Source organism: Heliangelus exortis, chromosome 14, assembly GCF_036169615.1.
Source record: "Heliangelus exortis chromosome 14, bHelExo1.hap1, whole genome shotgun sequence".
Lineage (NCBI taxonomy): Eukaryota > Metazoa > Chordata > Aves > Apodiformes > Trochilidae > Heliangelus > Heliangelus exortis.
In genome coordinates, this window is record NC_092435.1 from 13,543,928 (window position 1) to 13,564,273 (window position 20,346).

The window sequence follows — 20,346 nt, forward strand, 5'->3', positions numbered from 1 at the left end:
AAAAACAAAAAACCCGCCCGAGTCTATAACATACATTTGTTAAAGAAAAAAATTCTACAAAGCTGTACAGTTATTGAACATTTGGCCTCAATTACCATCTCAGATAAAAACATCTTCAAAATGAACTCACCATTTTGTCTTTATCTTCTTGTTTGCTGCCATCTGACTGAAACTGTAACAAAGGCAATCACGTTAATTGTAGCATAATTAACATGAGAATTAAATTTTCAGAACAAAGCTACTTCAGCAAAAGCATAAACCTGAAGGGCTACATGCCTAGTATATGTTTAATCTTCTGGATCTGTCAGCATTGTTCTACCAGAAATTCAAACACACAGATGAAATGCATAATTACAAATCAAAGTGCTTGTACACTTTTGTTCAAAAAGAGGTAGTAGCTAAAATAAAACTTATTACATATGAAATACTGCTTTTTTTTTTCTAGGGGGAGAAAAAAAGTACCTAAGCCCTAAGCCTTCACCTTCTACCTAAAAAAAAAACCAACCCCAATTGTCATCAGCCATCAATTATTTTCCCATCTTTTGCTCATGATACCCTATTAAGCTTTTAGTCTTAATTACTTTCTCTCTTCTTGTTGCATTCATCATGAAAAGCATATTAAGCTATCACACTGGTAAGTGCACAATTATTTTAAAGGTACACTTGAGCATGAAAGCTGCAGTGCAATGTTAGTAGTCTAACTTTTAAGCTACTGTATGGGTTAACTTCCAGTCAAATCACCTGCAGTTATAATTATTTCTATTGTGTGTTAAATTTAGTTTCATAACTAAAACATGCTGATGGCAATAGTGCATTAAAACAACTTTCCCTATGTTACCTTAACCACTCTGTCACTGAAGAATTTCTTCACAGTTCCAACCTAGAGCAAATAGCTAAAATGTTGCTCATTCTTATCAGAAACACATTCAAATCATATTCATATATTTACAGTACAACTGCATAAGAGACTCCTGTAACCAAGTAATCTCCATTTAACTGTCTGTATTCACAAAGAAACAAGGGCTTTCTTGCAAAATATCAGTAGTTCATTACACAATTGTAATTAAGTTGTCCTGATAGCCTGCTGACAGCAGTAAAATTAATTAATCCCTTGAAATTATAATTTCCAAATTAATTGTCAGTGCAATGTACTGTGTCAGTCAAATATCAATCTTCACACAGGTCAGCAAGAAACAAGGATGCTGTGACAGTATTAACCATTAGGAAATCTTAATCATTCTGGGTGAGAAGATGCTGAGACATTACACCTTTTACAAAGGTAAGTAAGTAGAGAAGCTGGAAATGCTTGAAGTTTCCATGAGTTCATTACAAAGACTACTAGAAATCTAAACTGAGTGTAGCTTCTATCACCCTATCATTGTATTGTGGAATCTGATAGGATTTTCAATGGAAATCTGTTAAAATGGAGAAAAAGATCTTCAGTCACAACAATTAACTGTGTCCTTAGCTCTGCATCATCAAATAGAGCTGGACATGATAGCTTCTCCTGAGGTGGTACATAAATTTTGAACATGCCAATAGTTGTCAGCTGTAGTTAAAATTTAAAAATACTTTCAAAGAAAAATCCTTGTAACACTGAAAAACTCCCCTACACTTACATCAGTTAAGCTTCCCAACTTGCACTTGTAAGTTGAGCTAAAAAGCTAGGGACAAACCCAGTGATTTTTAATCACTGGCTGTGGGTGGGATGAGTGTTGTTCATTTGTAGTAATAATAATTTTTTCAATTATTTCAAAAACCTTGAAATCCAAAGTTTCTCTGAGCCATTTAAAAATTTCTAAAGACACTCTATTGTTGACTTAAAAATGAACCAAAAACTTCTAGTCAAACAGCAAATTGCTAGCAAAGTTGAGAAGGAAGTAACTAGCCTGTCTGAGCTATCAACTACATTTTGAGGGAGTTCAGGAAATAAAATCACCTTGCAGCCTTTTAAAAAAAGTCATACTCCCAGTCTTTCAGTAGATACATGGTAAAGATATTGTCAAAAAAACAACAATCAAGAGGCCATTTTATTTTTAAAAGTTGTTAACTTAAGGCTTTATAGTGCATTTTAGATAACTGCACTGAACTGAACCCTAGCTGCATCCAGAGACTTGTTACTGAGAAAATTCAAGAATTGCATCACTTTAACTGGCAGAACACAGGAACACTCCACTAGTTCAAACAATGCAAGATCCCCTATTTCCCAAGTATCCTCACTGGTGGAATAGAAAGTAAGTACTGAGCATGCATTAGGGTATTGTTCCCATTGCCTACACTGTCACTCCAATAATTTAAAAGCTTCTGTAGCAAGCAGTGTCATATGTCTTTTCTTTTTAAATATCCAGACAGTTTATGTTTTAAAAGGTTAAGACCATAATGAGAAATTTGTTATCACTAAATACTCCTGGTTAGAAGCCTAAAGTGCATTAAGTTGCTCATAAAAATGGTTTTTATGTTTATTGATCATAAAATGATCAGGAACTAAAATAAATTCTCCAAATTATTTAGTCAAATAAATTTATGTTTCACTATTGGAATACATAGACATTTACTAAAACCTGAGCATTTTTTACATCAGAGTAATTGATATTTTCCAAGTTTTGACAAGCTGTTCTGTCACACCAACCTCTTTCATAAATGCTTTTCCCAGGCGAACCACTTTTGCAAATAAAATGGGATCGTGGGAGAGATGAGGCCCAAGGTAACAAAGCATGTTGAACACTTCCTTCCTCAAGTCCTCAAAGCTGTCTGCCTGCTTTGGTGCCCTCTTGTTCGGCAAAGAAGAAATCGGTGACCCTTTAGCTCCTTTAGGAACACCAACTCTGAAAAATAACATGTGCAGCATTTAGCAGGAAACACAAGTGAAAATTACAGAAATGCATCAGTAAAATTAGGGTTATTATTGAATTCATGCTTCTAAACAAATGGTAGCTTTCCCTGTGTAACAGCAGAACTCTACTTTGTACTTTACCTGCGGTACAGAGGTTCAATTGTCACGTGCACGAGCTGGCAAAGGGCAACTGCAATGGGCTTGTGTGAAGTAGCATAAAATGGAGGCATCTGATCCATAATACTTTGTGCATGCTGCCAATCACCAATTTTTAATAAAGCTTCCAATAAGCCAAGCTTTTGGTTATCAGGAGGCTGCAAGATAAACAAATAATGAAAAAGCATATTCATAAAGTCGTCTTACACAGTATGCAGCTGCAACTCTCAGATGGAGAAAAATAGTGTTATTTCAACTTTGTAATAAAAAAATAGGCCAAGTAAAAAAATATGTAAAATAAAGATATGTAAAAAAACCCTCAGCTAGTCAATAAGCAGCAAGAACCACTCCTGGTAAAATTGAACACCTGGATCAAAGAAAAAACTTCAAAAATACATTTCAGAACAGAAGTTTACAAAGTCACCTGATTATTTTATTTTCAGAATATCATGATCTACTGCAGCATATATCTTTATATAGCATTTTAAGAACAATGCTAACATTTAAGACTTAAATTTGTTTGACCAAACAAAATAAGCACTTTCAGTTTAAAAGTAGTCAGTAAAAATTAAATATTATTTCCTTATCCAGGCATTTATTCCATGGCATCATGAAAAACTGAAATGTACTGAATACAAAGTACTCAAATTTACACTGTCCACAGGTTTCAAAGATTCTTGCTCTACTAATTGCTAGGAACTGCACAGGAAATCACAAACAAAGATACTAACACAGAAACCAGCTTTTCAGGAAACAGCATCCATTGTATAACAGGGTGCAAGGAGCCACAAAAATGGTTTCTGCTCAGTACAGCTCCCCATTTTTCCACCACACAGACTCAGACATTGTTATTTGTCATTGTAATCCTTCAGGAAAATGTTGCAGTTTCTGCTAGAGCTTAAAATTCCCTAGTTCTTAATTGTAAAGCTTAGCCATAAAAACTGTATTAAGCCATCTGGTATTACTTGCAATACATACACTGCCCATGTCCACCAAGTTTAGTTTTGCATCAGAATGTGGTGCCATGAATGCTTCAGAGAATACCAGGCTGTCTCACCAGGATGCAGAGATGTGCACCAAAGCAATGTGCTATAGTATAAGGGATATTGAAATCACAAGTGGGAGGAAGGTCAGGAACTTAAAGCTAGAGAAAGGGATCTGTTTAAGCTACTGGCTGCCTTTGAGTGCCAGAGAACAGTGACTATTCAGCTGCCTGAAAGAAGAAAATTAAATTCTCTTTTTCAAATGGAAGGAAGAAGGAAAGTCAGACATACAGAATCGAGGTGGGGTAGAACAGAGAGGAATAAGTAGACAAATCAGATTGATAATTAATCCAGGAGAATACAGAAAATTAAGAATGAATCCAGGAGAACACAGCAAATTAAGACCAGATGCTGTCAAGGCTGATGGACTCTCCAGTACACCACTGACAAAATGCAAATATCTAGCTTTTATTTTACTGTTTTTTTGTTTAAGGAAGATGCTTGAGCAGTACTTTGACACTCAAAGATGACAACTCAAAAGCTGCTAATAGATTAAATGACAAAAATAAAGTATATGCATTCTGGGAAATACTTGGTGGAGCTGATACAACAAAAGATGAGAGGAAAGGAGTTAATTAGCCATTGAACCCCAAGAACATTTAACCTAGACAAATCCAAAATAGACCCCAAAATATTTTGGTACATTCAATGTAACAGAAGTGCAATCCAAGGAAAGACATGAGCCTTCCCAGAAGTAAGCACTTGTCTATGTTTTAAATAAACATAAAATGTATGTTATTTTAAAATTATGTTTAGTTTAAAACAATTTAAAATAATTTTATGGAAAGGAAATTAAGGAAACTATTCACACACACACACCTTTTCAGTTTTCTCCTCTTCTTTTTCTTTTTCCTTCTCCTTTTCCTCAGTCTTTTCAGAGGATAGGACAACCATTGTAAGTTTCCTTACAATTTGCTTAGCTTCCACTATCTCTCTCTTGTGTTCCTCAATGATGGCATTATCCCCTGGAAGAAGCTAAAAAAACACAGAACAAATGTTATGTCTGAAAATTAAAGTTACTGCTACTTTTGATCACTTGAGGTCCAAGCAGAAGTTTGTCCTTTCTTGTTACTAATCAGCTAAACTTAATCCCTGAAGGATTCTTTTCCTTGCTACCATCACCTCAAAAAAGAAGTGCACTGCTGACTATTCTGAAGTCAAGGACTCATGAGAAATACTACAGTTCTGTTTTCTCAAAATCATTACTTGTTTACACTCCCCTCCTCCTCTCCAAATTACCATTCTGCTGTAGCTCTAAGGGGACACAATTGCACACATACTTGATGATAACATTTACAGAATTCAGTGCCTTAAAAGAGTGAGTGTTCAAAAGTAATAACCTTCAGTTGTTCATCTAATGGAAAAAATTAATCAAAGAAAACCAGGTAACCTACTTAGACACACATTTTGATAGCACTTTAAAGGAAGACCAAACTGGCTGACTGGTAACACTGTCAGACTGCAAAGGGTAAGTATCTCTAATTAAAATCTCAACATGCAACTCCATTTTCATCTCTCAATCTAACAAATGGTCAGAATTCTTGTGGAAGGAACGAGACACCTATTCAGGAATATCTAGGAGTTTTTAATAATCCTACTATTTAAACAAAGAATGTTAGGAGCTGACTATCTTCCTACTTTTTTCTAAATTGTATCTTGTAAAACAAAACACTCAAAGGGTGTAGTTCTTAAGGTTACTCAGTCATTTAAAGCATACTCTGGCATTTACCTCCTACTTCCTTTTCAAGCATCTGAAGGATGCTGCACAGATAACTCTAAAGAAAGCGTATTAGCATTCATTAGAAAGTGCTAGAAATTTTAATAATTTACATATATGTATAAAGGTATTGTACAGCGTGCCCTGAATCTGAATTTTTAGGAAGAGGGTTAAATATCTGGCTTTTAAAATTTTTCTTAGTTTTGGCATTTGACAGAGTAACACAATCACTTACATGAACATAAAGATCTTCCAGATCTATAAGATTATGTTGCAGAAGGACAGCAGCAACTCTGTATAATGAGGAAGGTGTCTCACCACTTGGATCCTAAAAAAAGACAAGATTGCAAATTTCAGGAAAAAAAAAGCAGACCACTGCAGAAGGTCATGAAACAGAAAAGAAATTACTCAAAGTTCAGATGAAAGACACTAACCCATAGTTTTCCTTTTTATTGTCTTATTTAACTAAGGCCAACTTAAACTTAACTGCAATACACAACCAGAATTCTCAGAAAGAAAAACATCCAATTATACCTACACTTTGTGGTGCTTGCATGCAATCCCTAATCATACTTTATCATATTTAACAAAAACCAAAAACTTGAACATTTTAATCAAATATCAACCACTACTCCCTGGCAAACATGCTCCCAGAGACAAGTCTTTTGTTTATAAGCTACAATCTATTTTTTACTGCCAGGTTTTATATCTCTACAAGTTTAAATGGACTGTAAATGGTTTCAGCTGTCTTGAAGATTTCTATTCAAATAATGAAATTATTGCATTTTGTACTGAAATTTTACAATTTAGTAATTTAATTTTTATATGAAAAATATCTGCTGTAAAAATCTGTTCTCACTGCCTGTGAGTTCAACACTGCAGTGTGGAACCACCAACAACAACCAACCACCAAAACCAAAAATTAAGAATGGAAATACATTACCTGATAAAATTTAAATTTGAACCCAAGAATATGGCATAGAGTTTGAGGTTCACACATGTACATGTAAGACTCTATCAGTGGTACAAAGAAGTCATCATACTCAGGCCTGCACTCATAGACTTCCAGGATAATATCCAACACTCTGTTAGGATCAAGGTTAAAGCATCCTAGTGGAGAAGAACAGAGTAAAAAAGGTTAATACTGTGACTCTTCATCTTTATTCAGTTACTAAACCACAAATGCATTAGTTTTACAAGTTAATTATTTTCAGTTAAATCTGAGCCTGGATTTATCTACAGCAAAATAATCTGGATCATCTCTAAACACAGCATCAATCATTTTGTCCTGTGTTGAATACTTAACTAGCACTAAACAGGACTTTCAATTCTGATTATAGATAAATGAGAAATTACCACCTTCAGGCAAACATTAAATAAGTAAAAACCCAAACTCACCAGTAAAAGCAAAATCTCCCAGTGCCATTAAGAAGCATGGGCTGCTCCCTCTCCCCTTGTGCTGGCACACATATTCATGCAGTCACACAAATCAGACAGATAGAAATTACTTTACACCCTAAAATTAGTTTCAGCTAGACCACCCTGATGCACCTGGTTGTACTGTCCTGTTAATTCAGTATAGGGAGAACAGTTGGGTTTTTTTGAGAGGAGAAACAGCAAGATTATAGATCAGCTTTAGCCAACATTGTAATCATATCTTTCTTTTACTATATAAACTTTTCCACCAAAACTCCAGGAGACATGCTCAAGGCATAAATATTATTTATATAAAAAAAATCCAATCTAGACTATGTTATTTATTGTGCCATCAGAATTTTTATCCAGGAACATATATGCAGATAAATAACTGTATCAGCCTTTCCTTCCCAGAGGGCATTTCCACTAGCACACTACCTACTGAAAGTCAGTACTTCAAAAGAATTGACAATTTACAGGAAGTCTATTTGCACTTCCTGAAATTCCAAAAAAACGTAAGAATGTTTGTTATAAAATTCCTCAAATTGTTTATTTTTTACTGTAATAACTAGCAAAATCCCTCTTCTCCTCTAGCTCTCTCCCAAAACAAGTAGCATAATTACAGGGACTTGAGTCTCTGACAAAGTTCTGTGACAGATGAAAAATTAGCTTTTTTACCATTATTGCACTGGCACCATATGAAACAGGCACTGGTGCAAACATCAATATATATTATATAAAACTCTTTATTCAAAAGGCAACTGTAAAAAAAAAGGAGCATTATAGGTATTTCCTGGCTTTGATGCATTTTGCATTTCATGACACCCTTGTTAACATTCAACTTAAAGACAGAAATATCAAAGTGCCAACCTGCTTGCTAAGAGATGAAAAATGCATCCTCAAAAAATTCTGCTGCAGTGAATTAAAATCTGAGCATGCATTTTTGAGGCTGCACTGCAAATTCAGTACCTAAATTAAGCTGAACAACATAACATTCCCCAAATTAATTTTGCCACAGAAAAAGTAACTTCAAAATGTCCTAATTCCATCCAAGGCAATCGACCAGGACACGTTACTATCACACTACATACCTACATAACATATTATTTGATCCACAGACTATCTCAATTAGTAGTCTAAATTCACTCTTGGTAGACATAAGACCATGTAGGAAACCTAATGCACATCTTCTTTTAAAAAATTCCTTACCTATTAAAGATTTGATATTTTCAAGGATCAAATCACTAGTGATATTTCCAGATAAGTCCTGGCCAAGTTCTGCGATGAGCTTGGCGTAACCTTCGTTCTCCTCTCTTAACAAATTAAACTTCTGTTGCTTATAACTGCAAATAAACAGAAATTAAATGCTATTGTGCTGCACCCAACCACAGTGAAGCTTATTTATGCTCTCAATATTAAATTTGTTACACAAAATGCTAATTTTTAAGACATTTTTAAAAAATTGGAAATTACTTGTGCAAAAATAATAGAACGCTATGAGTAGCAAGAATGCTCTGAACACATCCAGCTCTTCTTTTATCTCAAACACACATCATTTAGAGGCAAAATTATACTTAAAGTAAAGCTTGTTCCTACACACTATGTTGGAGAAGTGCTCTGTAACATTGTATGTTTAAGAACCTATTCCAGTTTCAAGTTTATTCTTTGAGACTGAGATGCTGGATGCAGACAAAAACAACAAATACAAATGACAAAAATATATACTGCAAAAATTAAACTGCATTTGCTTATTTATGAAAGCAAATGGCTATGCTACATTGATGCAACATCAGTAATCTTATACTTTGTAAGCTCACATTTTATACTTTGTAAATTCACATTTATGGCAAAATTAAATATTAGGTGTTTAATCTGCACATTTGGAATCACTATAGCAGATACTGTAACAATTGGAGACACTAAAAAAGATTTTACATTTTAAGAGTTTGAAAATTAAAAGGGCTAACAAGGTTCTTCTATCAATGACAAGTTTAAGTGCAACAAAATACATTAAAGAGAATTAAGCAATTTATTAAAAGAAACATAACACACCCTTAGAAAATGTTTTCACCAGCCTAATCACGAGTACCCCTCCCCACCAATTCCCCAAGTAAACCTTGTCTCAAAACTTACAATAGTTTTGTCTTTATTTTAACAGATTTCTGATTGAATTGTTGAGACTGCTTGATAAGTCCTAATGACTCCAGTGTCTCGGGATCTAAACGCTCCTTTAAGACAGTGTCTGATACAAGATACTAAAAAACACAGAAAACATACATCAAATTTGGCAGTTACAAAGACCAAAAAAACATCTGATTACTACTTCATGCTACATATGTTTTCTGCCTACAAAAGAAAGCTCATGATAAAAATGGACAAAACTGAGAAATTATTTAGCTGAAATTGAAATTTACAGTGCTAGATTTTATATGCAAAAGCACCTTAAAGAAAAAAGTACTAGAGCCTAATTTCTGCTTTCAGAGTATACTCTGCACAGCATCTGGGACATTGTTACCAATAACTGCATATATACAAAATCTGAATATATACAAGGCTTATAACCACCCTCTCATATTCTGGGAAAAAAAGACTTATGTTTATATTCTGAATTTTCCTACAATTCAAGCTGATTACATGTGGTTAGGAATGCCACTTCTGAAGACAAGGGATGTGTCATCATTAATCAGAAGTCCACCTCAAAACATGCTTCAGAAGCAGTATTTCTGTTGAACTGGTATTTAAGTTCTCAAAACTCTTCAAAGAATTCAAGGGACAACTATACTATATTACTTCACCATATAAAGAGAAATTTTTTAATTATTTGGGAAATTTGTTAAAACATTCAGTAGTCTTTTCCTCAATTAAAAAAAAAACAAAAACAAGCAAGCCTCAAAACTCTGCTATTCCTACTCAGATTCTGAATTTTTGGCATATAGTTTTACCAATAGATTTTCTAAGTGCAACTTACCAAACATGCTAATACCAGTTGGGTAAAATAATCCCTCTTATTTTTTTCTTCTAAACAACTTGTTTCAATATCTAGTACAAAAGCAAATGGTGAAAAAAAGGAAAAAAGAAGTCATTACTTGGAGTTTTTTCTTGTTGTAACTATTCTAATAAATTCTAATGTTAGCAGAATGCAAAGCAGTTTCTTTGTAACATACAAGCTTCTTGCCACCTTCCAGCTACTCACCCACCCTAAAGGTCCACATGACATTTTGATGATAATATTTATACATCCAAATATCTCATGAAAACATAAAATGGAAAGCAGAGGAATACCATAGCATTCCCTCTGTTGCAGTAAGGTTTATGGCAAGCATTAAGAATCAATAACAAACATGAAAGAAGAGAAATACAAATTGCTGAAAAGAACTGCATTATCATAGCCTTATGTAATGTCCTAATATCTTTTCCTGTGTCTTTAGAGTAACTACCACTTACTGGCCATTCTGCATTCTTTTACTAGCTATGCTGCTCTATTTTGGTTTTCTTTTGCATTGTCAACAACCAAATGCAATTCATAAATTCAATCCTGTGCAGAGACAGGCCATAAAACAATGGACAAAGAAACATATCTGTCTCAAGTAGTTAAAAAAAAGCAAATCGTTACAGGAAACAAGGAGCTGCAGAAGTACTGCAAAACTCAACAAAAGAAGGCAAAGCAGACGTTACAAAAAACAAACAAACAACAACAGCTGAACCTCTCAGTCAAACAATCTGCAGAAAATGTCCATGGAATGCAGAAGAGTAGACAAGGTGGATAAATCAAAACTGTCACATACTGAAAGAGATTCATGATAGAAGGAAAAAAAAAATCCTGACAGTTGTATCTCTCCTGATGGTTAGAGAAAAGGTTTAAGAAGAGACTCACTAAAAACATGCAAGAAATCAAACAACCTTTCTTCCATAGTTTGAAATCAAGCTCCTTAACCATACTATTTCTCTGCTTCTAGTAGAGGCATACATACTAATTTGAAGGGAAAAGGGAAACAAAAGTAAAAAAAAAAAAAACAAAAAAAAAAAAAAAAAAAAAAAAAAACAAAAAACAAAAAAGGCAGGCAGATACACTAGTTTGTTATTCAAGTAGTTCAAGAAGCAACAAAGCTTTCTTATCTGGACTGGAAAAAAAATAACATCAATGTAATACTACATCATAGAAATTATTACAAAAAGGTGCTAAAAGTGCACAGAATGAAACGATGAATACAACTCAGACCAGTGCTATTTAACATCTTTGTTTGTGAGATGTGGAACTGAGTGCACCCTCAGCAAGTTGCTGATGACACAAAACTGTGATGCAAACACGCTGGAGGGAAGGAATGTAACCCAGAGGAACCCTGACAGGCTCAGTAAGTGGGCTCATGCAAACTGCAGGAAGTTCAACAAGGCCAAGTGCAAGGTTCTGCACCTGGGGCACGGCAATCCGATGCACAAATACAAGTTGGGAGGAGAAAGGAATGAGGGCAGCCCTGAGGAGAAGGACCTGGGTGTGGTGGTGGACCAGAAGCTTAGCATGAGCTGTCAGTGTGAGGTTGCAGCCCAGAAAGAACTGTGTCCTGAGCTGCATCAAAAGCAGCACAGACAGGGGAGGAGTGAGGTGATTCTCCTCCTCTCCTCTGCTCCTAGGAGACCCCACCTGGAGTACTGTGTACACTTGTGGAGTCCCCAGTAGTGATAATGATAACACTAGGGTACTGACTCCATTAGCTGATATCCAACATTCATACAAGCTAACTCCTTGAACTATTCTTGGCAGAACAATTTCCACTGCCTTTAATAAGTATATTTCTGAAAACTATAACAGAATGAAAAGACATTAACAAATGAGATCTAGATACAGGGAGGAAGAAACAACACATTTTATAAAGAGAAACCATACTTTAATGAATTAATAAAATATCCCAAAGAAGTCAACAAGCAAAGGCACAAAGTATCTATTTCTCCAAATCTGTTGCAATAAGAAGGAAGGGAACTCAGCTTACCTAATATGCAGAACACATCAGCTAGGATGGAAGGCATGTCCTCCCGAAATTCCTAAAAAGGAAAACCATCATATTTAGTGAATATGGAAATTCCACTACGTACACTAAAAAAATTCTTATTCTATTACATAAAAAATACTTCATCATAAAGTTCATATTAATAATGCAGTGTTATTGCTAATTTATAATACTTAATAATTAGGAGGCTCAATTGTTGACTATTATCTGACATAAGCGTTGTACTAATTATTGATATGTAATAAAATAACATTTTAGTGCCATTTAGAAGAATAGTGGCCAGAGACAAAACCATCTGCTTACCACTTCCAGTTCTTATTCACTGAGTCCCTATCTGAAAATGAGCACCAGCCTGTACAATCACCTGTACTTTCTCAGGCACCAAGTAAACCATCATTTCTTACAGTAACTAAAGACCAAACATTATCACATGCTACCCAACAGCAAAGTGCACTTCAGCCTTGACTTCTCTCAAACCCACTGCAGAAGGTTAAAAACCTTAAAAGGTCTTCCAATAATAATTACTGCAAAACATTTTTTCCTTAATTTTCTACATGTCAAAACAGCAAACGAAAAATAGAATATTATTAAAAGATTTTTTTAAATGTATTTTTTTCAGGTTTGGGGTTGGGTTTTTTTTAGAATGCTAATGTTTGTCAACATTAGAAGTTTAGAAGAAAATGCTCTTTTACATACTTACTCTAGTTACACAAAGCATTTCAAGAAAAATCTATTTCAAGCAAAAAATAAGTCTAAACCACTATTTAAATGGCAGTCATGGGACTTAGACATCTTGATAGTAAAATGGCAGACACACACATTGCTAAGATGTAGATTATAAAAACCAGGTGGAATTACAGATGTGCTGCACAAGCAAGTGAAATTTATTGTTAGCATTTAGTAAAAACTCCAGTTGTCAAATGCACTCAGAAAATTATTTCACTTTTCATTGATGCCTAAATGAATTTACTTATTCCTCACCAAAAATAATACAGGGGAAAAAACAAGGTCCTGACAGACTACTTACATTTCAAGTGCATACAAATGAAGAAAAAGAACTTGACAAGAACAACGTTTAGACATGGAAAACCAAGCCTGACATTCATTCAGGCTTTTATAACAAACTAAAAATTTAGTATGTATGTAATTATTATAAATATATACTTACTATGACATCACCAAGAACATTAGAGGCTTGATCATGCTTTAAGTTTCCTCTGACAACATGGTATGCAAGCTCATACAAAGCCTGCTGGATGTCTGTTGAAAGAAAACAGACTATGAAGAAACACTGGAGGTAATCCTTGGTCTAAGTTTTAAACCAACATTTACAATGCTACCATAGACTTCAGACAAGCTGCAACTAATGAGGATATTCTTCTCTCATCAGTGAGGGAGATTATTACTGCTGACAGATTACATCTGAGAATCAGTATCTGAGACCTCACACAAGCAGACAGTAAAAGATTATTCACTTTCCCTAGAGTTTATGAAGTAAAATGGAATGAAAAACTAAAGTTCTGCTATGTGAGTATTTGCAGTTGGTTTAAAAAAGATACCTTTGACTTCTAATTCACACAAATAATATATATACACAGATATATAAATATAAGGAATAGAAAAACTTCCAGTACTTTTTCTTAATCATAACTCATCACAGATATGCTTCCAAAAATATTTTGCTAGGAGAAAGTAAAATTTAATTGGAGAAAAGTTGCTTAACAAAGATTTTTTTTAAGTCTTCTATAACTGAAGAACACTGTTTTACAAAAACCTGCATTAAGATGAAACACTAAGCAGAGATAGTACATATGAGAACAATCTTGCAATGCTAAACATAGTGTTTGCAAAAGCAGCTATGGTAAACTTGTAAAGAACTCTTAAATAACATTGCTATACTTTTTAATACATGAAAAATTATAAAACCCCATGCTTTGTACCATGCTTGTTAGCTCAATAAGCAATGTTCTCTATAGCTATACAAGTTACAGATCTTAATTACCTAAACCAAGTACTCAGTAACTTGACAGCTGCATTAAAAGCAATTAGCTTCTTTATCAAATTAACAGGTTAATTTTACCTATCACACTGCCTTTGGCAATGAAAACTAATTGCTAAAATTTGCATATAGCAGGATCAGTTTAGATTAAATAAAATGTAATGACTACTTTGAAAGCTAATTCCAGAGGACAGGTTGGTGCAGTACCCAATTCAGTAATTTACAATTAATCCAAACCAACCATAAAGCACATCTTCCAATATACCCCTGCAAATGGGGAATTTGTGGGGAATTTGATACAAAGACAGACCACCAAATCTGACCTCCCTCCATAAGCTTGTGGTACAGTGGCCTTCAGTAAATGTCCTTCTGGAACAAGAAGGCAGAAATCCAAGTGCCAGTGCAATTTTCAGAATGGGATCTATATCATGAGGAATTGCACAAATCAACAGCACTCAGCATCTCTGTACCTCACTCCAGATAATCCATATTTTCAGGGTTTTTTCCTTTACCAACTATTTCTACTGTCTACTAATTCCTCCAATATAGCCATTACACTTATCTATCTAACCATTCCCACTGGATCTTTTAGATCTTGACAGCAAGGACAAAGAAAAAGAACACAGTATATAGACACTGTGAACCTATGTCTAGAACAGAGAACATCTGGTAGCCTTTCTTCAAAAAATTTGGGAAGAGTGATTTTGCTTTGTTGACCACTAAATTCTTCTAACTTAGTAATTACTTAATAATATTACTTATAATTTACATTGAAATATTATTATCTTTTCTGCTATTACAATTACCCATTACAACTATTTTAGAAAACCAAAACATCTAAACAGCATAGCCTATTTGTAGTCTCAGGAATATTGAAGCTTTTCTTCCAACAGATTCTGACTCAAAATTCAAAAATTACTTTTTCCTTTAAACACCAAACAGTCCCTCAAGTCAGAATTTAAAACTTTAACACAGCAGTGTCTTCCACTACAAAGGAGAAAAAGACTAATTCAAGTACAATTGTAAAAATTCCTTTCTGCAGTATACCATCATACTAGTGTTCATGTAATTAATTTTTAGAGTAAAAGTCTAGTTCTAGACTAAAATCTAAACTCTACGTTGAGTTTGCAAAATGCAATTCCATTTTTTATAGCACATAGGAAATACAGGACTCCCAGTCACCACTTACTACCATCACCTGGAAGTCTGAAGACAAACACAGTTGCAGATGTTTGTGTTGCTCTACTATTGGTAGTGTTCACATTTAGCGTGCCTTAATGGTCACTATATACATATATATATATGAATGTTCCAAGCAGACACATGCAGAGGAATTGTTAAGAGGTGCTTGTGCTGCTATTTAATTAAAAAAAACCAAAGAAACCACAGAGCTTACCTCTGAAACCCATACTGTCATGGCTTTTGTTTTCACTGAGAGTGCGACACAGTTGCACGCTGAAATAAAAGAAATATGAGAAAACATTAAAATAGTTTAGATATAGCACACACACTCAAATGTTCTGAGGCTTTATTTTCACTGTTGTTCTGGCTAAAGTAGATCTCAAACATACATATAACATACTTCAAAAAATAATCTTCCTAACATTACCCATGTTTACACACAGAAAAGTGAGGACATTAGGTGATTCTAGTAGGTGAAAGAAAGTAGGTAAATGCTTGCATTAACTTCCTGTTGTTAGCAATGAATAAACACCTCTCACAGAAGTGTTATGACTATGATAATTTCCCAACTGGCCTGTAAAAAAAAAAAATTATACTATGAGCATGATTTCCTGATGCAGTGTTTTATCAGAATCCACTACAGGATGTAAAGGCCTGACATGTTTTGTTGTCTTTATTCACTCCTGAGGCTCCCTCAGTCAAATCAGACGTATAAAAAGTACACTAAATACTGTACAGATTATTCCATGAAATAATAGTTCTGCATGTTATAAAATACATGCTTAAAAAGCAGGTTTTCACTATACACTGACAGGATTGTACCTCTCCTCTACCACTACTGTCACCTCAGCATGAGACTTCAAAAGCAGCTTCATATTTAAAAACAAGGTTATTTTAAAAAGATAGTGATTTACCTATATTATACCAGGCATGAGTTGAGTATCTTAATAACTTTCTTCACCCTTTAAAATTTTCAACCAATAATTTCACATACATTTCATAAAAAAGCCTTTCATGAGCAGAAACTGAAGACAGTATCAGAGCTACAAAGTATTCCTAGAGAAGATGCCAAGGCATCCATTTCCTACAGGAGCAACTTTTAAGTATGTTCTCAAACCAGGCAGGTATGTACAATTAGGACAGAGGCCTATTATGAAAAATAACCAGTAAAAAAGGATTCTGTAGCAATCCGTTACTTATTCTCTTTGCATCCTATTCATATCACTACTTCTCTAGCAGGACTAATTATCTGCTCCAGCAATCAAAGGATTATAATTAGCAAATATAAGGTACATGCACCCTTTCAGGACAACTGGAAATCAGGCAGCTTCACATAGGATATAGTGAGCAGAAATATGCAAGCTCAGCTAAATGCAATGGTATAGCTAAGATGTTCTAAATGCTGTTAAGGAGAATGCAGTATCTTTGCAAATAATCAGAACAGAGACAGCACAATAGGGGAATAGATAGTTTATTTTCTTTTTCATTAATGTTGAGTGCAGCTCTTTTAAAGATGCAATAGATTTATTTCCCAGCCGCCCCAAAGAGTGCATCAATTTGATGCAAGTCAGATTGTCTTAAATTTTAATTACTACTCCTCCATAAAGAAGTTACCCTACAAGCACTCTTTTCTATGTTCTGTATAAAGCAACAGTAAAGTGAAACATCTGATTCCAAAAAAATTATCTACAGAGATGTACATTTTGATCCTGATGTCATAAGGTGGTATCATCAAGCAGGTTACATGACCAACAACCCTTCCTGCTTGGACTAAAAAGCTGATTTAAGTGAATCTTTATATAAAATAAAACTTTTAACCTCTTCCAATTCTCTACCTAGCTATACCAAAACAGTACTAGAAACTTCACATTTAAGGCACAAGTTTGTTTGATCAGTGTAGAAAGAAATCCTACTTAAGATCAATGTTTAAAAGAACTTGCTTTATATTTGTAATTACAATTCACTGAATTATTAAATTGGAGGGGGGGGGGAGTGAAAGTCTTTATGAAAGTTTACATGAGAAAATTTTGGTAGCAGAAAATAAGATGTTGGCATTAATCTTTGGGTCTCAATTAATAATTGTGCTTATATTTTTCCCTACAGGTACTCTATCTCCAAAGGAGGATGACCTTTTCTGAAGGTGCTACAGAAATGGACACATCCTCCAATACTTCTTTGCCTCCTGGCCACATCATTCTAGCCCCCCTGTCTGTTCAATCACGTGAATAAGCTGACAGATGTGGCCAGAAAATGGTCAAAAAACAAGTCTTCTGTCAACTTTCCAAGCTGAAGCATCTAACCCCAAGGGCAGAAAAGCACCAGAGTGAAGAGAGCCCAGATGAATGAAGACAAGGCAGTAGCTCTCCCAGGACCAACAAGCTGTGAGATCAGCTTATCTAGCCTCAGCTAAGTGCATTGTAAATTAAAATCTTCATACCTGTGTGTTCACAAGAATAAAATTTCAATATTAGTACAACTAATCAACTCATTAAAAAAACACAACAATAATTCCCCACTGAAACAATTACCAGGATGAATGAAATTTACAAAGTCCAGATATCAGATATAAGATGGATATCAGATATAAGATGAAATAAAATTAAATATAAAACAGAACAAAAACAAAATACTGCAGAATCACTTCTGAAAACTAGTTTCAAAATTAATTTTGTTTTGAACTAAGATGGAATAGAATTTCTTGAACAAAATCTGAAGCAGTGTTGATCACCAACCACACAAGTTTCCATGGCAGAGCCAGCAACAGAAACCAATCCATACACAACATTTTATAATCTCAATTACACTCCCCTACATCACACATGGCAGTAATGATCACAAAGTGCATGTCCCTGCAAACATTTAAGGATATGCATAACTTAACTGATGTGGATAATTCTCAAGTTGAGAAAAAGTACAATCAATTGCATTTTGTAAGCATGATGACAAAACTGTTAACTAAACTGAGCCCTTTAACACAACATTGTGACACTGAAAGTAACAACCATGCTGAGAACTTGAAAGATCAAGTCTCAAAGTTCCACATCCACAGAATGTTAAGCTTTTTCTGTTTATCTTGAGGCTTAACATACTGCGAACTGCCAGCCAAGTTTGTTATTAAAGCCCTATTTCCCTATGAAAGGGTCCTCAATATGTTTAATCCATCACAAAATGCATACTATAAATGTCCATATAGGCTATAGTCGTGGATTAACATCTTACTGTGAAAACACTGTAAAAAAAAAAAAAAAAAATACAATTTCACTACAAAGGAGAGTATGAATACACACAGATAGGTGTACAAGGAGCCTAGACTGTCCAGCATAATAAGCAGTCACACACAGAATCCAACTCAATCTCTACACAGTACCTGGCAGTAGAAAAATAACAGCACCTAATTTAGTAACTTGTATTTAGACAAGAGAAGGTTCTGAACAAAACAGAAAATTAAAGATAAGATGACCACATCCTGACCAATTTATAGGTTTGCTAGGTAAAGACACATGAACTATCACAATGTAATTTAGGTATGTGTATTAGATGTTATTACACATCAGTAGCTGGATTAATTAAATTTACAGCACATACAGTTTTGAACAAGGTCTCTGAACAGTTACCAGGAAGTGACTGGTCACTGCTACCTAAGTTTTAGGATCCTGTCTTAGTAATCATATTATGACACTCTAAGGCACATATAAAATCTTTAAATTCCATTTTTTGGATATTTTTTAATATTACTGTTGTGTCACAACAAACTGATCTCATCAGCAAAAAGAAAGTTCGTTATTTTTCAGTGAAAGTTCAAAAAATTTCAAAAAAAAGTGATTTCCTTCCTGAACTTTAACACATCCCTACATGTTGTTTTCTTTTATCAATCAAAACTCCTCCTCCCCCAAAGTAACAGCACCTCCCACCACCCACAGAATACAACAATATTACAAATCCTGTAGGTTTTCAAGCACAGGCAGAGCACCACCACACCCCCACTCAGGATCACATAGGAAAGCACACAGTGATGGCCTTCAGCATCCAGGATGAATAACAGCAGAAGCTGAAATGCCAAATAAAAAGAATAATTTACTTCTCTCCACACAGTTTCATATTGCCACAAAACATAAAATTGTGGTTTTATTCAGTTAAATAGTAACTGCCAAAACAACATCTTGGGCTGATTTAGTCAGATCATGTAAGCCATTTCATGCTTCAGCAATTTTTTTTTTATTATTAACAAAAACGAATCTTTTCTTTCTACTAATTATGAGGGGTTTTTTCTGTAATCCTCACTTTTCAACAAAGCTGGTATTTGTCTCTCTGTTAATATGCCCACCATTTTGTTTAAAAACAAAACAAACCCCTCCATACAAGAGTGAATGTTTTCTGACTTCATGCACAAGATTTATTAGACCAGGCTTCCACAGTTAAAAAAAAAATTACCTTCCAAAATTTCTGTACTTCTTGGATTTACTAGAATTACCAGTTTTGTCCTTTTGCAGTATCCTCCCCCTCCCTTCAAATTTGTTTAGCAATATAATGCTTTGTCTTAACTTGGAACCACAAACCCTGAGACTGGAATTGTGGCCTAGGCTTAGGCCCAGACCCAGTCTGTATTTCTGGATAATATTTGGTTTTGATAAACTAGACAATAAAAGCAAGAAGTATCACTACATTTATTCCCCTTTTATTTAACTAATGTTTAAAAATATTTCATCTGTTTCACCTTGGAAAGAGATGATCAAAATTTTACTTTCCTTGCGTGATACAAGAGATAGGAAGTTTTGGAAAAAGAAATGCACAGTTACAAACTGAATATTCTCAAAAAAACTTAAGTTTCCTAATAAGATTTCTAGATATTAGCTGCAGATAGATTCTTTTGCTTCTGGAAAGTAAGCTCATACATATTCCACATGCTCATACAGCTATCACTACAAAACCTGGCAACAATTATCCAGACACAACTGTATGTATAGTAAAATTCACAGCCCCTTTTGAAAACTGCTCTT

At 34.5% G+C, this 20,346-nt stretch overlaps 1 protein-coding gene across 2 annotated transcripts in view; it reads right to left on the reverse strand.

The window, feature by feature from the left end:
- The window catches only part of THOC2 (THO complex subunit 2), a 49,183-nt gene that overhangs the window by 26,802 nt on the left and 2,035 nt on the right, over window positions 1-20,346 (reverse strand). For both annotated transcript variants that reach the window (XM_071758256.1, XM_071758255.1), the window contains exons 2-13: window positions 15,564-15,622; window positions 13,337-13,428; window positions 12,151-12,202; window positions 10,134-10,204; window positions 9,299-9,420; window positions 8,375-8,508; window positions 6,693-6,859; window positions 5,985-6,077; window positions 4,852-5,007; window positions 2,975-3,147; window positions 2,630-2,825; window positions 131-172 (exon numbers count right to left, since the gene is read on the reverse strand). In XM_071758256.1, the coding sequence (XP_071614357.1) occupies window positions 131-172; window positions 2,630-2,825; window positions 2,975-3,147; window positions 4,852-5,007; window positions 5,985-6,077; window positions 6,693-6,859; window positions 8,375-8,508; window positions 9,299-9,420; window positions 10,134-10,204; window positions 12,151-12,202; window positions 13,337-13,428; window positions 15,564-15,622 (1,357 nt within the window). The remainder of the gene's footprint in view (window positions 1-130; window positions 173-2,629; window positions 2,826-2,974; window positions 3,148-4,851; window positions 5,008-5,984; window positions 6,078-6,692; window positions 6,860-8,374; window positions 8,509-9,298; window positions 9,421-10,133; window positions 10,205-12,150; window positions 12,203-13,336; window positions 13,429-15,563; window positions 15,623-20,346) is intronic.